Genomic DNA, 21,442 nt, shown 5'->3' on the forward strand with positions numbered 1-21,442 from the left:
ATATACCCCGCCCGCCCGTCCGTCCGCGGGTGACAGAGCAGCGCGGTTGTCGCGTTTTCTCTTCAACGCACGCTCGACACTTGTGTACCGTCGTTAGTCGGGTACACGCTTCGTCGGAGCTTGTGCGCGTCCGCTGGTGTAGTATCCAACGTTCCGTTGCCCTACACCTTCCGCGCGATAAGTAGCACGTGGCGAAGTGCCGACGGTGCAGCGTTTGTTTGCAACGTCTCGTTAAGTAAAGGCGGGAGACCGAAAACAGAAATTGTCTCCGAGGCCAGCGTTCATTGTGCTTGGCGTAATGGAGTGCTGACCCTGAAGGGCAGGGGGGGAGCACCGCCGTTTCTTCAGATGTGCGTGACGGAACCAAGCCTATACTTTGCGCGCATCGGGGAGGAGCTGTGATGCGACCGTCGGCGTCATAAGACGCATTCGTGGCTGAGAGCCGACGAGGTGTGCCTCGCGGGCACAGCCGCGTGCAGAAAAAAGGTTGGCCCACGTGATTGGTAGTCAGCAGCAGCGGTGGGCGCACGCCTAGATTTAGCGCGCGGTGCCCGTGACCGGGACAAGCATTCCTATTGTGGCGTCCATTCGAGCGCCCACGTCTTCTCGCCCTATACTCTGCCGCGAAGCAAAGCGCAAACGTGTGCTGCCACGGCCACATGGCGCACTTCGTATGGTGCTATAATTAAGTGTCAAGTGCGACGAAATTTTGGACCGCGTAAGATTGTCTTGCTTTAAGGAAGTGCAGACATGGAGCTGACTTAGCAGAAAATATATTCAATGCGCAAGAGAAAGAGTGAGGCAAAAATGAAGCGACAAGCAGCAGCAAGGAACGAAGAACAGGTTAATCAGAAAAACGCCCGATTGGTTATGCGGCACGAGCGAAGGCGGACTGGTGATTTGAAAGACAGATGGGTGAGGTAGCTGGTGAGGAGTGCAGACAGTACGTTAGTTACACGCCCACGTTATAGCGGCTGGGCGTATACAGTAAGCGGCCACACAAGTATTTTCACTTTAGCAACGTCATTAATATACGAACATCTTTCTACGCATAGAATGGCTAATTCCGTGCATTCGCCTTGTGTACGCTTTCCGCAGGTTCGCGCGACATTCTTGTAAGAGTAAAAGGCACAAGAGGTCGAGGAATGTCAGTCAGTAATTGATTGATTGATTGATTGATTGATTGATTGATTGATTGATTGATTGATTCCACAAGCAAAACCCTAGCTAAATAAGAGACGTCGTAGTCGAATGCTGAGGATTTTGACCATTTGGGGTTCGTTAACGTGTAACAAATTCTAAGCACGCGAGCGCCTTTGCATGCATGCAGCTCTAATGATGAGGCCTCCGCAGCAGGGATTCGAATTCTCGACCTCGTGCTCAGCGAACACTGCTTGCGTCTCTCTCCTATATAGTGCATGACAGACGGTATAGACTATACTCGAACCGTGAAGCAGCAGTCATGTATCCTCGCGGGTTTAATGTAATTCAACGGCGTTATACCGCTACGCGATCTGTATTCTGACGTGTGTTCGTCGTGTCCCGTCGCATGTGGTGTGATGCCGTGTCGGCAGGAAGTTGCGCCACACATGTACTCCATACGAATGCATGCACTATACATACCGGTTCTCTCCGTGCGATTCTCCCCCGCATGGAGAACTACTGTACGGTATATTGCACAGGCCGGCCTTTAAATAAACCGATGCGCCTTTTAAATGTCCAATAATTCGCAAAATTATACGTCGATATTGGTTGATCCAGTTTGGTTTTGCAGAACGGAGATGGTGATATTATTATTTTGCACCGTCTTAAATATATTTTTATGTAAAGTACGCAATAAAGTGCCTAAATAATGTGCGTATATGCTTCAGCGGGGCCGGCCCGCAAGGTTCTTGCGCACCATTTGCGCAGTATAGCATACGCTGGTGTTCGCCGAAATACTTGTCCTCCGAAAAATCGTTGGCCATGTATCATCGGTCTCTTTTGGCGCCTTGCACTACGGCAAAAGCATGGCATTCGACATTTACTTTCCATTAGTATGAGAAAGCCGATTCTCTTTCTTGCAACAGCTTGCAAATAATTGCAATTCCTTTTTCTTCCTTTCTTTTCGTGTCTTAAGAAATTAAATATATGCCCCTGCTTTGCGGTATACGTTCTCGAAGAACAGCGATGTTATGGCTGCCGGACTTGCTTCTCCTGCCGTCTTCAGCCGCTTCGTACCGCTTTTGATGTCGCTTTGCAATACGCATGTATACGCCGACTTGCACTCGTCAAGACAAGCATAGTATCAAGTTGATATTTTTGTATTCTTTGTTAACGTTTTGTTACTCAACTCTTTCTCTCGCCTCCACCCTCGCCACAATGCGAAGAAAAATGAAACTTTGCCAGCAACTGCCACTGGGATTCGAACCCCCTGCGGCAATGCGCAAATTTGGAGTGCGAGACGCGCATTGCGTTATCGCGCAGCTTCGGCGCTTTTAGACTGGTGGGGGTCAGTGCCCGCAATTTCGGAGGCCAGACCGGACAGTATGTAGCAGCGAACTAGAACGACGTTGTGTGCATATATCCAACAAGAAAGGAAATACTCGCAGAGATATGGTGGGCTCCGCTTCGAGAGCCATGCCGCTGTCGGAGGTTATAAACGAATTCAAAGCCGGGAAAAAAATCGCGGAAGCCCTCTCTCATCTCTTGTTTTTTTCTACCGTTCGGTGGCGCCGTATGTACGTAGGTTACTGTAATGAGCTAGCAAAGGATGCTACCTTTGCTATAGCATGCACAGGCGTACATATATGCAAAGCCCCTTGACGCATATACACAGTGCTCGTCCTGTCGCCGCCGCCGCACGTAATCTCGCCCTCACGAGCGTGTTTCGTTCCAGGACGCGAATGGCCTGCTTGCATGCTCGCCCCTTGAAGGGGGCTGGGCCTGGCTTGGCCGGCCGGCATGACACCGCGGCGTACCGCGCGCGGGTCTCTCCTGTGTGCATTCGTGCCATGTCCGTGCAATAGGAAGACGCGCTGTCCCGGATGGAGAGAACCGGCAGTGTCAGACGCATACACGACGAACCTGTAGCTTTTCTTTTTCATTTTCTTCCCTCTTTTCGTTTCTGTTTTACTTCGGAGCCTGTCCGAGCTTCTATGTGCCCGCTCCGGGTGGAGCCAGGCGCAAGAGTACGCCTGCATCACGCCGTGCCGGCGACGTTCGAAGCCGCGCTGCGATGGTGCCGCCGTAGACACGTGTGCAGCCCGCGCGCCATGACAGCGCGGTCACGCGCGAGCGACGTGGACGCGCGGCGCACGAGGCCTCGTCGTCGTCGGCCGGCTTCACGCGCGTCTCTCCCTCCTTCGTTTCCATGTGTGCGTGTAGTTGCGTGCAGTGAACACCGAGAGAGGAGAGCGTCGCGCTTGAGAGCCTCGCTCCGCTTAGCTATTCGTACAGCTTGATTTCCGCGCGGGATTAACCGCAGGGTGCCTACATACTTTTTTTTTGCTCGTTGTTTTTAGAAGGTTTCATTTATCGCCGCGCTCCGAGTGTTAACGTTAATTGCAGCTGTTACGTGATAATTTAGCTTGTACTTCTCCTAACGCGCGCGCTTGTTGTAGGGCGAGGCTGCATTTGACATTATATATATATATATATAACATATATATATATATATATATATATATATATATATATATATATATATATATATATATATATATATATATATATAACGTGTGTACATGTCGCGCCAGAATTTGGCTCGGTTAATGATTGCCGATTCGATTTACCTCGCTGACGTGCAGTATTCGGGTATTCTGCGCACTACTTTATGGTAACACGACGAGTGCTCCACTGCGTCGTATAGACTGAATGCGAAAGCGTTTCAGAGCAGTTGCTCCTCTCGGACTCCTATGTATACCGCCGCTTTCGGCAGCACGTGACCTTCATGACCGCTGAACAGTAGCGCGAGTTGCCATATGCGCCTCCGTATTTATGAGGAGCCGCCCAAAAAAAGGTCACGTGCTCGTTTATTTCCTAATTGTTGTAAGGTTTTGGGCTGTAGTACTCGTAATATAAATAACTGTCGAGCCCAGTTCCTTACGCTACTAGTTTTTCTCCGCCGATAGCAGCTAAGCCCTGCGCTTCTGTTATTATTATTATTATTATTATTATTAGTAGTAGTAGTAGTAGTAGTAGTAGTAGTAGTAGTAGTGTTGTTATTTATTTATTTATTTATTTATTTATTATAGACCCCCTATACTCCGCCCGCGGGGTCCGCCTGTGTTCGCTTCGGTGGACGACTCCTCCGCGTCGCTCTCGATCCCAGTATGAAGGGAGAATGTAGGCCGGGCATTAATTTCCACGTCGCCGGGCGCACGCATTCGACCGTGGTGCACCGAATTGCGGTGAAACGAACCGTGCGACCGCGCCCCCGTCCCCCTTGATGCGGCCGGCTTGGCTTCTGCCTGCCTGTCCATACAACTGACCGGAACTCTCTCTCCCTCTGCTCGTCGCAAGCAAGCCACCGCCCGCGCGTGTACTACGCCGCCGTGACTGCGGGCCCTTTTTGGAGGCGTAGCGTCCCGACGCAGTAGTCTCTTGTGTGCAACACGGCTGTCCGGTCGCGTTGCGTTTCTGCACGACCGCGACCGGCTTTCGAGTCGTGCTCGGAGTTGACGCGGCGGCGGTGCGGGCGCCTCGTGCGTGTGTGGCAGCGGGCCTGCCTTTTGTCCCATCTGTCGGAGCAAGGAGCTGGACCGCCCCCCTCCTGTTCCGGGTCTTAATTCCTGTGTCCCGGCTGTGCCCTGCTGTCTCCTTTGTCGAGCCGAGCGCATAAACGTGCACCACCCCACCGCCCGGTAGCCGGTGATGCGTGGCAGGGCGCGGCGGTGCTGCTGATCGCTGACGTGTCGCATCGAGCCGTCGTCCTCCCGGCTTGTCTGAAAAATGATGTGTACCATGTGAGAGCCGTGCCGAGGGTTGGGTGCGCCGTGTTACGTACGAGACGAAATTCAGCCGCAGCGCGGCTTCTGTGTAGCCGTCCGAGAGGCGGTCACGCAAAAGCCGGTTTTTTCGATCTTCGATTCTCATTTCGTTCGCTTCGTTCTTTCGGTTTCTAGCGTTCATCTCCTCCCGAGCCATGGTTAGCAGCGGTGATGTCTTTCTCGAGTAACTCCATAGGCTCTCTGGCGCCTCCTTGGACGCTTCTTACGCGGTTCATTTACATGTTCGAATTACGATATCACCGCCCACTCTGACGTCTAGTTGTCGCTTAACATATACGTCGGCTCGACGGGCTCTGAATGCCCGCTCTCCCGTTGGAGAGGGCGTAGGAAAACGACATGCATTTGAACTACATGCACCGGATCTCCCATCTTTCGCTGTTTGCGACGCCGCAGTGCGAGTGCGGTCTTCGCATCAACCGTTTCACCTCGTCCAGGCCTTAACCCCGACGGTTGCAGTAGGCTCGTGCCGTGCCCGACTCGGTGCGCCATCTTTGTTCTTTCCCGTGCGAAAGGTCACACGGGAACGGCGCAGCACGCGACGGCGGAGAAAAGGGCGTTCCCTCGATCGGCGGCATCGGCTCGTCGTCGGATCCGAGGTCCCGCTTGGCTGTCCGTACTTAAGAGTTCATGCCACCTCGTGCCGCCCTCTGAAGCCCCACCGCGAAAACAAGCAAAGAAAGGAAAGAGCTGGAAGTGAGTACGGTCTGCGTAACTGCGGATGGCTGCGTGCCATCTGCGCGCGCATGCGGTTGCTGTATAGCGCGGTGCGACCCAGCGCTCCGCCGCCCGTCGATGCATGACGGGCGGTCCCAGCGGGAACGCGTGCAGCCGGTGTACAGCAGTAGCTGCGCAGAGGCATCGGTCGCACCCCTCGCCTTCTTTTCGGCGACCCCGTGGATGCGTGGTTCCGCGATGCGTCGCTTCCGCCGCCTGTGGTGCCACGCGGAGGCGCGTCGCCTCGCGGTCCACTTAGTGGACGAAACAGACGGGCACAGCTAGCACGCATCTGTAGGCGTGGGGCGCATCAAGCATATCGGAGCCGTCCCTAAAACCCTCTCTGTAGGGACGTTCGCGGCTTGAGCGACCAGCGGAGCTGCATAGCGGGTTTGAGTTGGAAGTACCTATATCAAAGAGAGCACAAGGACAGACGAGGCGTTTTCTTCTGTTTGTGTATGCGCGTATTGTTTGTTTCTGACATCGTAACCTCGTATGTCTCATCAGCGGTTTGGAACTCCCTGTATAACGCATAGTGCTATCAGTTCTTGCCTTTCTATAGCATTTCTATGGATGTGTTTCTTTATAACACTGTCTACACCGCGACCCCATTCACTCTCGTTAGCTCTATTCACGCGCAAGATTTCGTGCGAACTTTCGTTCCGGCAGCGTGCTAGACTCCAAATCTGAGTGCAGGGGAACGCATCGTATGTAAATGCAGTTTGCAGAACACGTTCCGCCGGGCCGAAGCACAAAACTGAAGTTCGTCTCAGCGTGGGCTCTCGACAGTGAATGCCTCGTCCGTCACCGTTGGCGTAGCTACACGAGCAGCTTTCCTGCTGCCTTCAACCGCTCGGTAGGACGGAGGGATCGACAGTCGTGCAGCGAAAATACTTGTGAACCGCTGGTCTTTCTTGTGAGGCCTAGCCCTCTAATCGGTGCAGCACAGCTAAGTAGGTCGAGGAACGTGTAGCGTGCAAGTGATACGGCGTCCCAAAGTCATTCGCGAGTGCATCCAGGTGAGCGGGTGTAGCCAGATGTGCGTTCCCGCCCGCGGTCCTGAGTGCACTGCGGCAGAATAAGTTCATCCCGGAAGCGCCGTCATCGTATACTGCCAAGACGAGGGCGCCTCCGGATGACGGGGTGTGCTGCGAGCCGCCTCCGGTGATGGCTGTCACTCAGGCTGACAGGATATGAGAGAAAGGCTAGTAGCGCCACCCGTTGGCAAGCAACCTCCACGGTGGACATTGCGCGCGCCGCGTTGTTGGACTGCAGTACAGAGACTGTGTTGCGTGGGTGGGTGGCAGACGCAGATGAGGACATCCATGAAGAAGCTGATGACCCCATCGTTCGCGCACTAAGGTCGATGCGCATTGAGTTTTTGACTACCACAATATTGAATGCGATCCTTCCAGCGCAAAGGCTCGGGGTATGGGTCTTGAAACTTAAGCGCCAAGGCTCACGCGACGGGAGGCCTGTATAGACCGACCTGCGGTCTGTCTAGACCCTACGCCTATATATAAACGATTTCTTGCAGTATCTCGGCCGGTTCCAGCCATTTCACGTTTCAGTTGTACGAGCGTGAGACGCTGGTCACACGGGTCGAGCTGGCTGCCCGAACACAATGTCTGGCCGCATCGCCCAATTGTCGAACCGCCAAACAGCCCGAGCCGGCTGCCTGCTTTCGTTGTGCGAAGGTCGGCATATGGCTCTTCCGGGACTGCGTGCCACGGTCCTCCGCCGGCATAGGGGGCTATAGCGAGGTCGCATCGTTCCAAGTCGCCATTCCACGGCCAACGTCCCATGCTTGGTGGATGTCGGAGGCGTCTCGTTATCTTCTTTCTGTTTCACGCGTGGCCACCAGCATCAAAACTGAACGCGTGACGGTTCTTCTTATCATACATTATCATTTACTTTGGTTCGCGCTTCGTGGAAAGTAAAACCATTATTTTACTTTCACTTCAAAAAAAGAAAGAAAAGCGTTTCTAGCGACCGACTTCATTCGCGGCAGCCGTTGCAGGAAGGACGTCACGGCCGACGTCTTGCATCTGCTCTGGTCATGCTACGCCCGCCGGCAGCCGAGGCGTGGGCACATGGCGCCGTATCGAGTACAAAGCTACGAACAGTGTGCAGCACCGACTGGCAACGATCGCACAAAAGAATTGAATTGTAGAGTTTTACGCGAGAAAACGACGCTTTGATTATGATGCACACCGTAGTGTGGGACTCCGGATTAATTTTGACCACCAGGGGATCTTTAACGTGCCCTCAACGCGTGGGACACGGGCGCTTTTGCATTTTGCCCCAATCGAAATGCGGTCGCCGCGGTCGGAGTTTGATCCCACTACCTCGTGCTTAGCAATGCAGCCGTTATAATTCCACCGCGGCGGGTAGCGCGGGGTGTTGCACGAAAGAAAGAAGTCCTTCTCTGTCTCCTGCCCTTCGCGACGTGAGACAGTTGTCATGCACCACGTCTAGGCCCGAGAAGGAGTGGACACCACAGATGAAGCTACCCTTTTCTCAAATTTCCTCTTTCCCAATAATTAGGTGCCGAAACGCCATGCAATTTCTCTAAACGTTCGTTCATTCACTCATTCGCGAGTCCGCAACAGAAGGTCGACCGTCCTTGTCTACACGTTTCGTAAGTTGCAGCTGCACGTGTCATCGGGTGAAGAGAGATGAAGTGAGCCGCGCGTTGGGGGGCTATGAAAGAAAGGAGACGCCGGCGTTTGCGCGAGCGCGCTGTGCATGGTGGCCCCGTGCATTCTGCGACCGGCCAACGGATGGTCCGAGGCGGGCGCCGCTGCTGCGCGCTCGTTGTCAATGACCGCTAATGACCCCGAACCTCCGACGACCCCCCTCTACGGCGGGCGGGCGGGCGGCAGTAGTCGGTCCGCTCTGGCCGAACGTGGCCGGCCCCGGAATTAGTTGGGCCGCCGCCGCCGCCAACCCGGTCGTGCGCCGCGGCGGGGCGAAATGTCGTTCCTTTCTATCAAAACTTCCCGCTGCGACGCTCACGTTTCTTTTAATCGTCCCGTTCGTCGTCCCTGTCGCCTCTCTCGCATCTATCGTATGTGTGTGTGTCTGTGTGTGCGTGCGTCTCGTTTCCGCGTTTGTTCTGAATAAATTGGCTCCGCGTCCGAGATGGCCCGTTGTGCTGGCTCCGACGGCGTTGGTGTTTTGTTAGCTGTTGAGCACGAGGTCGCGGGTTCGATCCTCACTTGTAGGATGGCGAAGGGGTCAGAATGCAAGAGAGAGAGGGAGATAATGTGAGAGAGAAGGCGTCCGTGCTTCTGTTGCGTATCGCTGGGCGTTAAGGGTCGATTTACGCTCGAACCGCCCATCGCCGCAAGCCGCACCGCACGCGTGCGGTCGCGCGAAAAATTGCACGTATCCAGCACTTGTGCACAAATTTCGGTTTACAATGGGTAAGGTATACACTGCGCACACAGTGTAAATGGTAATTTGTGCACAAGTGCTGGACACGTGAAATTTTTCGCGCGACCGCAAGCGTGCGGTGCGGCGATGGGCGGCTCGAGCGTAAATCGGCCCTAAAGGACCCGGTGTGGTCGAGATGCGTGGTATTTATTAAGCAAATGCAAATCCGGAGTCACCCACTGTGACGATCTTCATGACCGAGGATCAACGTTGGGCCGCTAAGACCTAGGAATGATTATCGGAGGCGATGACCTTTGAAAAGAAGTCGCTGATCCTGGCTACTTGCAGGCGTTGGGGTGTCCTCTGAACTGTTAAACATGGGCCAGTATTGTGTTGCGCTAGTTATTTTTATTGGCAAATAATTGTGGCAGACTTATCAGCAGTCTCCGACATAACTTCTTGTATTTTTTTAGCTACTACTACTACTACTACTACCTTTTAAGTATCTACGGGTTGCTACCGCGCCTGCTATTTTCTCCCTTCTACTAGGCATCACGAGCCATCGAATGAGATCGCGGCACATTAATTTGCGGAGGTAGTGCGAACGAGTTGCGCTGGACGCGCGACTGCGTACAAGAGGCCTTGAAGCGAGGCACGACGGTTGCTAGGCGCGTATCCGCGAAGCAGCCCGCTCGGCCTATACGTCTGCGAAGGTCACTCGCCTCCGTTGAAGAGAGCGAATTAAAACGGCCTACTTCATGGAAGTCCAGGATCGTAAGGATCGGCAAGGGGGGGAGGGGGGTGTTTCTGGCACCGTTAAATCGTTGCTGTGCTCGAGAGAGTAGAACGTGGACGCTTGCGTCCGTGCCAAACGGTTGGTCGCGCGGTGAAGGTGCCGCTATGTAAGCTCTGGCAAGAATCTTAATTTCCTGGCATCTTAATGTGCGGCACGCTTCACCTGTACCCAAAGGCAGTACCTCTAACGCAGTACACGTGCTGCACTTAAACGTTTTATGGAACACGTATATAGCCTTCGCTTTTGAGTTGAAGGCTACGCTCATTAAACACGCTGACCAGGACTCCTTTTAAAGTTGCAAATCTTGTCCAGTTTTGAATCGCATTTGCTTTGGACGGCCACGGTCAACTTCAGTAGGGAACCGCTGTTTGCCAAGGTGGCGCCTCCAAGTCATGAAAGATGTGTTCTATTCCTGGCGGAAAAAGCTTGGTGGTGTGTTTACAGCTCTGGATACCCAATGCATTCTCGAACATCACCACGCTTCGCTTACTTGCACGTACGTGCGACCGATTATTTGCACCCCGTGGGACCACGGCCAGGAGCCGTAGTGTCAATTTTTTCGAGAGCCGTAAACACATTCCATCTCTGGCTGCACGTATTGCCTTTGGCCTTAGCTGCCATCGCGCTATTAAGAGCTATCAATCATCGCGTGTGTTCCCAGCGACAGGAGTTAGCGTTGGCGGTTATGAGACGTGACAGAAGCTGTGGTTGTGTAGAAAACGTGCCGGGGGAGTGAGTTTGTAGACGTCAAGAAATGGGAGCCTGTCCAACAGGAAACAAATTGTTGTCGCGCGTATATGGGCTTGGAAGTGCCTTCTTGGTCCAGTGTGTTCTTGCCTCGTCGTTTTGTCCTCTGTGCGCGATTAGCGTCATGTGCCAGCTGGACTGGGAGGCTGTATATGCTGCCGCACCCGTTCGTGGCGTCTAGAGATTTGCTCCTCGTCGTTGTTTTGTCTTTGTCATGGCAAACCGAAACACCAACCCACGCGCCACCTAGTATAGCCGCGTAAATCTAGACAGGTTTGATCTGGAACGTTGGCCGTAAAATGCGAAGACATCGAATTTCTTCTGGGTCCAGGTACTGCGCTAGGCAACTATGCTGTCTCCGTCTTTTTCTCGTTTCTTTTGGCCAGGCCAGCATGGAAAGGTAGAAGACGAGAATGGACACAGTCCTCCCTTCCTCCTTGCCTGTAAACCTGCAAACCTTATCTGTTGATGTCATTGTTCGTTTTGCTTTTCTTTCATGCATTGCGCTTCCTCACCAGTCGCGAAAATAATCGCGCATAACATCCATATCGCGGACAGCTGGCTCAGAACGATGTCGCTGTCACGCAGGCAGTCTGAACCCTCATTTCAGTCGATCTGCTTGAGCATTTTGAACGATATTGGGGCGCGCGTGAAGCGTGATTGAGTATATACCTCTGAATCGAAACCAATCGCGCCTGAAAAATGTCGCGCGGCAGCACTCAGTCTGCAGTATATACGTTCGACATTCATTGACTTACACGCACTCTAGCGTGCCCGTTCCAGGGTTACATGGCACAATGGTGATATCAATAATGACATTCCTTGTGAATCAGGCTGGCGACGACCTATAGTCTCCTGATATCCAGTACACCTGCAGCCCGTGTACACTTGTGTCACCATGTCGTAACCTACCACTTCGCCTATCCCTGTTTTACCTTGTTAAAGGTACCCATGCCTATAAGGATCTTGTCCTCGTCTCTCCTCTGACCCCCCCCCCCCCCCACCCCGCCCCCAATTAAATACTCCAAACGTCCCGAATAGCGCAGTATAGTCCGATCTTCGCTGCCTGTTGCCAATGCATGTAACGTGTGTCACTTACGCGGGCCCACACACTGTGTGACGTTGCGTTTGTTTCTTCCGTAGGGCCAATGGGCGCAGCGCAGCAGAACACCGTCGTCGACCGGGCCGTGCGCCTGTAGGCGCGCCCGCTCTGTGCCATGGGGCGGCTGCCGACCCGTGGCGGCACCTCTTCGCCGCCGCCGCGGTGGCCCACGTTGTCGTGGCTTCTACGGCTGCGCGTGGCCGGAGCCCTGGCCGCGGCGCTCGTGCTGGCCCTAGCTGAGCCTGCGCACGCCGCCTGGCAGGACGCCCTCGTTGCCAAGAAGACAGTCGCCCAACTGCGTGAGTGGCCCATGTATACATACACAATTGCCCTTGGTGTCCTTTCTAGTTCCCTATAGACGCTGTTCGTGGGAGGTATAAAGGGGGCTCTGTGCGTTCCTTGCTCGAGAGCCCCAGAAATCGGAATAGGACTACGCTACTCAGTCTCGCGAACCTCGGAGCGATTGACGTGCGCCACATTATACCCGTGACCAAAGGTCACTCGCAGTCTTGGTCCGAAACTTTTTGACGCAGACTACGCGTGACGTATGTAGCGTGGGTCTTCGCCCAGTCGGGTCGAGCCCATTTGGAAGTGTTATTTTCTCTCTCTCTCGCACGCCTTTTGCAGTGGCAGCCGTCACGGGCGCCCGCTCCCTGTTGAGCCGTAATCGACCGTGTGCGGCGAACGGTAGCTCGGGGCGTGGGAGCGGCGCCGTTAAAAGCCTCAGAGTTCTCTGTAGCGCGCGTGCAGTGCAACAACATATGCCGCGGCAATATAGCTTGGCGGTGCGCAGCGCGTCTCGGTGACCCTGGCTCGGTTAAGAGCGGCCCGTCAACCTCGAAACCGGCACACGTGTTGCGTGTATTACACCGAATGAAAGGGCAGGGCTGTCACTTATCGCCGGTGGGGTTCCGCCAAGCGTAACGGATTCCGGAGCGTTGTGCACGCGCCTTTCTGAATAGCATCTTCCAAGTTTTTTTTCCTTCGGACGAGAGACTCTCGACGATCGCAAGATGTCGCGCGCGTTTCCGGCGCAGCGTGCGTGTTACTCGATCGTTACATATACAATTGCGTCTTTCTTTTTTCTCCTGAAAAAAAAAAAAAAGACCTAGCTTGTATATTCAAAGCAGTCTCGTTAGGCCCCCACTCGAAAAGGTGATGCGACGCATCCGCAGGTAGCATGCTTTGCAAGCTCCTCTGCATGTATTACTAGCTCGAAGGTGCCTAACGACGTTTCGTCTGCTCCGTCTGCTCTGGCACCCTATCCCGCGCGACCCTATAAGGAGCCCTACGTGGCTCGTGAAACCCGTTCACACGTGCCCCTCGTTGCGTGTCGCTCGCATAACGACAGGACGCCTCCGCCGAAAGGATAACGCAGACGCAGTCTACGTATCTCTAAAGAAAGTGCTTTTTTTTTTGTTCTTATGTTTATATATATAGAGAGAGATACACGCATACTAGTATGTATACAAAGCCACGTCGTTCCACAGCGACGGGCCTACAAGAGGAAACGCATCTTTTCGAACACGAACGCACTTGTGTAGGAAGCCGGTTGCCGAGCAAGCAAGCGTGCATTCGGGCCGCGGCATGCTGATTGCCGTGCCCCGTTCGAGACCCTTCCTGCATCAATACATGCGCACGCAATCCCTAGAGCGCGCCTCCTTCCTCTCTCTTTCTATCTCCCTACGTCTTTCCGTTGTGCAGGGTAGCCAACCGGAACTGCCTCTGGTTAACTTCCCTGCCTTTCTATACAACCCTTCTTTTCCTCTCTCTCTCTCTCTCTATAGCGCGCGCGTAACGAGGGCGAGTTCGCAGGAAACCGGCCCCCGTCTGGACGTAAATATAGTGTAACATACACACGAGTGTTGTGTTATAGTCCCTCTCTTCTGAGTTGCACGCATGGAATGCTCGCTGCGTCGACGACGGCGGTGCGTGTTGCTGCTGCACTACGAAGGCTCGTAGTTGCCCGTACACGTGTATCGGTTGCCTCTGGCACCCTTGCACCGGCCCGCCCTGCACCACTTGTTTCGCCGCAGAATTGGCGCACGCCGAAGAGTTCCTCTGACCCCGTCCCTTCCTCTTCGACTGTCTGTGTTTCCTCTCTCTTTTCCTTCCCTTGCGCGTCTTTGCGGAAAGCTATAGACGATGCGTCGTGCTGAATTTCACCGGTAGCACGACGAGAGGGAGAGAGAGAGCTTCCGCGCTTTCGATATCCGCCGCATGAATCGTGCGCGCCTCGCGGAAATGAGTGCGCATCGCCGTGCAGCTACGTCGCGCCGTGTAAGTGCGCGTAGTGTCTTTTCCGCACCCATTTACTTTCGACCTGCTTACGCTGCTGGCACGCGCAATTTGCGCCCGAATTTCGTTCAGCGCCCGTGCTTTCGCCCTGGCGCACCGTTTATACGCATAGTTCCTGTATAGCTCGTCGTTTCAATTTCTGTTTCTTTTATTCCTCTCTCTCTCTCTCTCTCTCTCTCTCTCTCTCACACGCACACACACATCTATGTGAACTCGCTGTACTTGGCGGACGTGCGGTGTTCCCGTGTATACGTGCCTCATTTATTATCGTTCGGGTGCCCGGAATACGCGTGGGGCTCCGCCACTTGTCACAATGGTGGTCCGAGCGCTTCGAAGTGCGTTGACCTTTCGATGAGCTTGCGCTTGTTTGTTTGTGCGCGAGCATGTACTACAGGGAAGGCATAATATGCTGCTGTAAAACTGCGACAGCGCATGGAGGCGTGCATAGAATCGTTATACACACGCACTGTGTTCTTTTCTCTCTTTCTTTCTTCCTTTCTTTCTTTCTTTCTTTCTTTCCTTCTTTTCCAGCGGTCTCGAGCGCTGGCCCGCAAGGTGAGCGCGTACCGCGACCGTTTCCGCCTGGCTGCGTGCGAGATTTACGAACGCAGATGGCTATCGAACCTTCGTGTGAACCGCGCTGATGATTCAGCGCTTGAAGAGAACGTTCGCGCCGCCATTCGGCACCGCGTTCCGCACGGCTAGGGTTTTCGATCGCCTGTGCGGCGGTTCGCACGCCCAATTTGCATTCGCTTAAGCTCACAGTCGCGTTAGAGCGCGGGCCGTGATAGTCAGGAGAGACTGAGGAAGATCGCGGAGTATAGCTTTTGTGCTTGCGCTGGACGCGACGCGCTTGCAGAAGATAGCGGGGAAAACTAATCAATTTAACTTACAATGTCGAACGCCCCGCGTTATGTTTATACATCAGCACACACGCACACACACACACACGCGCACGCACGCACGCACACACACACACACACACACACACACACACACACACACACACACACACATGCGCGCCGTGGTACACTTGTGCAGATTGTCTTAATTGTAGCCAGGAAAATACAAGTATGAAATCGAGACCTTCACAAGAGACCTTGTGCGCATGCGAACACCGGCGTTGACTTCCTGCAGTCCCCAGTGACCAGTTCCTCTTCCCTTGTTTTAGTTTATGCACGATCTTTCACAATGCGCCCCGCACGACACGCTCGAAAATCCCCGTAGGAGCGCAGCTTCGCGGGCGTATATACTTTCACTAAGCACGCGCAGCCTTTTTCTTTTTAATCCCAAGGTGTTTCCTTTTCGTATAAGACGAATGCGTGAAGCTGTGCTATATAGCTGCGTACAGCCTTTTCGTGAACCTCGGCGCTTTTCGTTTACGTACCACCACGTTACAAGGCATCGCGGTTTCAAAGGCAAAAGCCTATAGTACGCATCCGCGTTGTTTTTTTTCGTTTGCACACGGGCGCGGCGTTCGTGACTAGCATATTGCCGACATACACACGACGTGAACCACGGCGCGGTCAAGTGCGGTGCCGGTTGTAAGACTAACGCGATTCCAACCACGTCGTTGTAAGGCCTTAAGTTTAGGCTGTGGTCCTATTTATACTTACTTTTTTTTAATCTAGGATCACGTACGCGATATACATGTCTACGCTATAGCTCGCTGCATTCGTCTGCTGTGCTTCTAGCTCCGCAGCACATTGCACCCGGCACGCTTCCGCGCGAGAGTTAGCTGGGTTGTGGAGGGAGAGCGATCTTAAAATTTCAGTGACCTGTGAAGTTGGCCACATTACATTGCATATGTGCTCGATTAGCCGAGTTCCTTCTTTTTTTTCTCCATTCACCGCGTATACATATCTTTTCCTGCTGCATGATGTATCAAAAACTCCGTTATTGCAAGCTTTTCGAGAACTGAGGCAGCAGTTCTTACGAGCGGCGTCTGTCCGTGCGTACTCTACTATGGCGGGCACTATAGAAAAGATTGCTCTTCCGGACGCTCTGCGAAATCCTGCCACGTTGTCGAATTATACATATTGTCAGCTCTGATTGGTTCACGGGGCAGCTACGAACACTCTAATTAAAGCCCCTTAAACTTCGTAATGTAGCGGCACGCTTTGGACAATGCCGCCTCCTCCTCGCGCTCTCTTGCCGAGGCCGACGCCGCGTCGCTATTGGCCTAATAGCAACACGTGGGCCCTCGCGCCATGCATCAGCGCCATTTCTGCTCGAGAAGCGTCTGCGGAGTGGCGAGGGGCGCATGTTGGCGCCGTTGCTACGCTCAAGCAGTGTAGGCGGCGCCACGGTCTAGGAGGTAGCGTGAAAGAGAGGAGAAACGAGGACGAGAGTGTCGCTACTTTGCGAAGGTTAAGGGGCGTTAACTCTGATTCGAAGCACCAACATGGCGGAAATGGACAATAGGGCCGAATTTTTCAATGCGCAGCAACCAAGTTCACCAGCGAAGTCTACAACAAACTGGCGAGCAAACTCCGCTACTGGATTCGCTATCATATGTTAATTCTGTGTCATTTTTCTGCCATACGCGACAGCAAAGTGTCGTTAAGCCTGCCAACACAAGCCGCCTGGGCATTAACATGGACTGCAACGATTGTAATGGCATCATTGGAATCAGACATATGCTGACGGGGTGTCCCGCGACTCTCCCCAACATCGTTGAAGAATGGACACAGTGGGAAAAAAAGGATTCAAAGCCTCATTGTTTCAAGACCAACTAAGGTTCGGCCAGAGGGCCCAGCATGTCGCTGAAGGGCTTGGCCTGACAGAGCCAACGTGGGAGCGGGCCCGCCTTGGCTTAAGAAGTCGAGCCTCTGGATCCCATTTCAATAAAAGTTTTCACACACACACACACACACACACACGCACACTCACACTCACTCACTCACTCACAGAGAGAGAGAGGGAGAAGTGGGAAGCGATTCAACAGGGCTTGTTCTTTCTTTTCGTTTTTTTTTTTCCTATTGCGATAGCAGTTATATGGAAACTCCAAGCGAATTTTCGTCGTCGTCGTAAGGATTGGATTGTAAAAACTAATAGAAGCCCTGCAGGACGTACGTCAGCGCGCAATGGGCGTCTCCCACGCAGGGACCGACAGAGAGTACCTGGCGGCCGATGCGTCGCCGTAAAGCTCCGCATATATTTAGGTATATATGTATGCTATATGCTTATAAATGCCGTATATGTGTGCGGGTTATATACACTATTCTATCACTGAAGTTGCTCATAGCAGGTCTTATAAGTTCTTGACTAAATTATTAATCTCAGAATTTTGAGGATAAATGGCAGCCCACAATCAAATGTCGTTATACATAGCTTTCGCAGCGCATGCCTTTTATCAGGAATCTCATGAGACTGGTAAGCATTCAAGGTGTAAAGCAGTATCCGTGCTCGAACCTGAAAGTAATGTAATTTTACTGGCGTGGCTCCTTGCGGCTATCGTGTGTGTATGTCTGCAATCCTGTGCGACATCTCCTGTACGGTGCACCCGCGTATATATGTCGCGTCCGCGTTAGTCGCGGGCCCGCGCATAGTCCGAGAAGTTCTAACGCAATGCCTTTCTGTCGCAATCAGTGACTCGCCCTTCGGGCGAAAGTACCAATTTTCCTTTTTTTCTCTATAGGCGCATTAACCATTTGGACAAACTATCGAATGGTCAAACAGACAAACTGTTTTTCTTGTGCTTGTCCGTGTTGCATGCTTTTGTTGCCTGCCGGGCCACATATGAATGAACTTGCGTGTGCCGCGACCAGGCCACTGGGCTCGCGTACGAAACGATATCATCACGCGACAAGCGCATTCCCTGGGCTGCTTTCAAACGCTTATCGCGTGTCTTATCGGTCACGCCGTTGTGAACCCCACGCGAACATATACGCGGCTCGCGAGGTCAAACTTCGCGTTTCCTTGCCGCCGAAATGCGAGAACGCGGTGTCGAATTTTGGCGTGTGCAAAAGCCAGCCCTAAAAGTAAAGGCGGGTACTGAGGGGCTGTTTGTTGCCGCCATCTTGCTGTGGCCGTCATCTCCGGCCTGTGATTCAGCCGATAAGCGCGTTCGGAAACAAGCGAGATCCTCTCGTGGTCTTTGCCCTCGAAACGGCCGGGTCCGTCGCCGCCACGTTCTCGCGATGAGGGGAGTAAGTACTATACATTGCTTCTCATTCTCAGTGCTACTCGTGTATATGTATTTCGCAGCACAGTTTGGGGGCGTGTTGTGTCGTCGTTGTCTCGGGACTTCTCCTAAATTGGCAAGACTTCGTTGCGTACTGCCTGCCTTCGATTCCGCAGTTGCAACGCAGTTGCAACCCTAATGTCAACAACTTGATCCGTAAAACTCGATCAGCAACACTCCCCAACATGCTATGGGAGTGCAAACATCAATACCCAGACCTTAATCCCGTGACCCTCTCGTCGAGATGGCACGCCGCCCTGCGCAGCTCCCATCTTGACGACCAACTCTGTGCTACCCAGCAGGCCTACGAAACGGCGAAGAGGCAAGAACTCGACGTCCCATCGTGGGAGGCGCAGCCGACTAAACTGCTGGTTCTCATTAAAGTTCACTCTCTCTCTCTCTCTAGTGGGAACGACTGAAAGTTAGGCAATTCTGTAAGGATTCAACTGCGTTTACTATTGTCCTTCTCTCTCTTCACGCGTGTGCCGTGGTCGCGCGTATGCCTTTCATTATTAGCTGGGACTTGTTTCTTCTCTAAACGAACTCGGGCGATTTGCCGCCCAAGTCGTGTTCGCGTCTTCGCGTAATCCACTTGAAGAGGCGAAACCACTCTATACGTACTAAAGATTAATCTCTGTATATTTTCAAATTTTTTTTTTTGACATTATAGACCGCGAGAGTGGCGGCCATAACTCTTAGATCGCAGCACCTCCAGTCGCAATCCCGTTTCTGTCGCTGCCGTATATATATAGTGCATGCACATAGCGCTGCCGTAATCCCGCCTATGTTTAGTGCCAATCGATGGAGGAGCCCGTTTCCGCGCAAACGAGCTTATTTCGCCGTGTTCCCGTAGCTCCGTACCTTCCTTTCTCACTTGTAATGCGGTGAAGCCTCACGCGTGGCGGAGAAGCACGCATAATTTCGAGCTGTATGTACCTTAGCGATAACGCTGTTGCGCAAATTGGCGGGACCTCTGTAAACTAAACGTCTTCGTTATCGCTTACGTTTCTTTTTTCATTCTTTCTTCCCCGAGACTTGCGAAAAATGCGAGGCGTAATGAGTACACGCACGGTGTCTTCGCCCGCGACGCGAATCAATTGGGAAGCCCGATGTTGTAACGCGAGCGTTCGAGGGCCTCGCCCGGTGCACTGTACAGGGGCGCCTTATTGAAGCGCTCGAGGAAATTAATTGCCGCCACCACTGCCGACGACTTGAGGGGGAAAAAATCAAAACGATTGCCGCTTGGCTTGCCGCTCAATGCAGCCGCACACGTGCGGCTAATGCTGCCTTTCCCTTCTGGGGCGCCTCGGCATAGCGGAATGAGTCTTTGAATTCAAACACTCAACACAAGCTCGTTTGCTCATCGCTAACCATAAACGGAGGTGCTTTTTTTCCCGTTTACTAAGTGCGTTCTTCGATTCCGTTCTTTCTTTGAAGTCGTTCTTACCTTTCATCGGAGCTCCGACGAATTAAATAGCTGCGGAGTGCGCTCTTTGAGATCGTCTCCGCTCCGTTTCGCAGTGATCTTGCACTGGAGTGGTGTATAGCTCTTTACGTGTGGAACGACTTAGGGCTCTGGCACTCGAGAGTGTGCTCAGGATTTGTGCTCGACACCGAGCGTCGCTAAGCCCTAGCCTACGCGGAGGAATCGCGGCAGGGTCACGTGTGTCCGCGTGATCGCGATCCCGATAGGTTGACGGCAGAGTATACGTCGAATAATTGTGAAACGGAGCGCGAGCACTGTTCTAACGGCTTTCGTTCCTCGCCTGTGCTTGTGCTTAACTTTGTAGGTAATAGCGAGTGTATAGGTCTTCATCTATGCTTATAGTCTTTCAGTATTGGAATGACCGATTGACCAACGTGCGACTGTTCTGTGGATATCAAGAACCTTCGATCGAGCACTCGTGCACTTGCGTTCCTTATGACGCTCTCTCTCTCTCTCTCTCTGTTTTTCCCCCCCTAAGACGGACTCTGGAATAGTGGCCACATTATACCGTGGCGCAAAAAGCAATTCAACGATCTACAGACTGCAGTTCTTGAAGGCATTATCCTGAGTGATCGTCTGTAGTCTTGCTTTGCATCCACGCATGATACCTTTCTCCCCGCTTTTATTCTCTTACTCATCCTTCCCTCGGCCCCTTGTCAGGTAGTAAACCGGGCGCTCGATCGCCTGCATGGTTGTTGTTGATCTTAGTGGTCGTGGAGCATAGCGATAACGGGGGTTTGGCCATGAATCGGGTGGTTAAATTAAACGGATAAAAAAAATAATAAAGACAAGGCTGGCATCGCTACACTTACTGTTCTTTCTTTCTTTCTTTCTTTCTTTCTTTCTATTTCGATATGAAATTTCCCCTGGTGTCTGTTTGAACAAGACCAGAGTGTCGCCATGGCAACTAGGAAGCCGTCTGCCTGCCGCCTAGAATGCGGCAGCGAGCCCGTTCTCTCCAAGCAGCAAGGTTTAACGCGTGGATGTAGTCGGTGTTGCAACACCATCCTTCCTCTGGAGTCCGTTGGCGAGTGCATCTACTACGGCAAACTGATATATTCGCCCAGCACTCTGTCCAGTCGTGCTGGTTTTCTTCCCTGCCATCGACTTAGGTGCGCCTACCCAGACGCGCGCGTGCGCCTGCTGTATACACTATACTGTTCGCTCAGCATGACTCGCTGTGCCGCACGAGGGGGCGACCCCGGATGATTACGCGGAACCCGACCATCGGCTTGGCAGGAGGGCGTGTTCTCGGACCTCAATGATTATGCGATGACATCGAGAACCCGGTCGCTAGGCACGCGCGCCGCGCGCTCGCAACCGCAGTACTTACCCGGACGGCGCGCGGCACGCTGCCCTGACCTTGACCGCAGGATGGCTCATTGGTGGTGCTAATAATTTACTTGGTGCCCGTGACGTCACCTGCGGACGCGGACGTAGGCGGCGGAGACGAGGATGCCGTTACGGCGACACGTCGGCCGGCCGGTAAGTTAACGGAAGTCATGCTTCAAGTTGTCTCTTTCCTGCAAGGATGTTGTGCACTGCGGTGTAGCGTGTTTCCCAGGGCTACGCAGTTCTAGTGTTTTCCGAACTTAATGTATCGACCGGAATCTTTCAGAAAGCGCATAGCTTTTTTGGCGCTTTCGGCTGTTTTCGTGATTGGCCTGAGGTCTGTGATGGTCGGACTGGGCAAGTCAAGCGTTCGTTGGTTCGTTCGTTGGTTCGTTCGTTGGTTCGCTCGTTG

At 53.1% G+C, this 21,442-nt stretch overlaps 1 protein-coding gene across 4 annotated transcripts in view; it reads left to right on the top strand.

Moving 5' to 3' along the window:
* Positions 1–21,442, top strand: part of Sema1a (semaphorin 1a) — a 137,696-nt gene that overhangs the window by 49,178 nt on the left and 67,076 nt on the right. For all 4 annotated transcript variants that reach the window (XM_050188206.3, XM_050188208.3, XM_050188209.3 and 1 more), the window contains exon 2: positions 11,770–12,027. In XM_050188206.3, coding sequence (XP_050044163.1) covers positions 11,844–12,027 — 184 coding nt within the window. In that variant the 5' untranslated portion in view covers positions 11,770–11,843. The remainder of the gene's footprint in view (positions 1–11,769; positions 12,028–21,442) is intronic.

This window comes from Dermacentor andersoni, chromosome 2 (genome assembly GCF_023375885.2).
Source record: "Dermacentor andersoni chromosome 2, qqDerAnde1_hic_scaffold, whole genome shotgun sequence".
NCBI classification, from domain to species: domain Eukaryota; kingdom Metazoa; phylum Arthropoda; class Arachnida; order Ixodida; family Ixodidae; genus Dermacentor; species Dermacentor andersoni.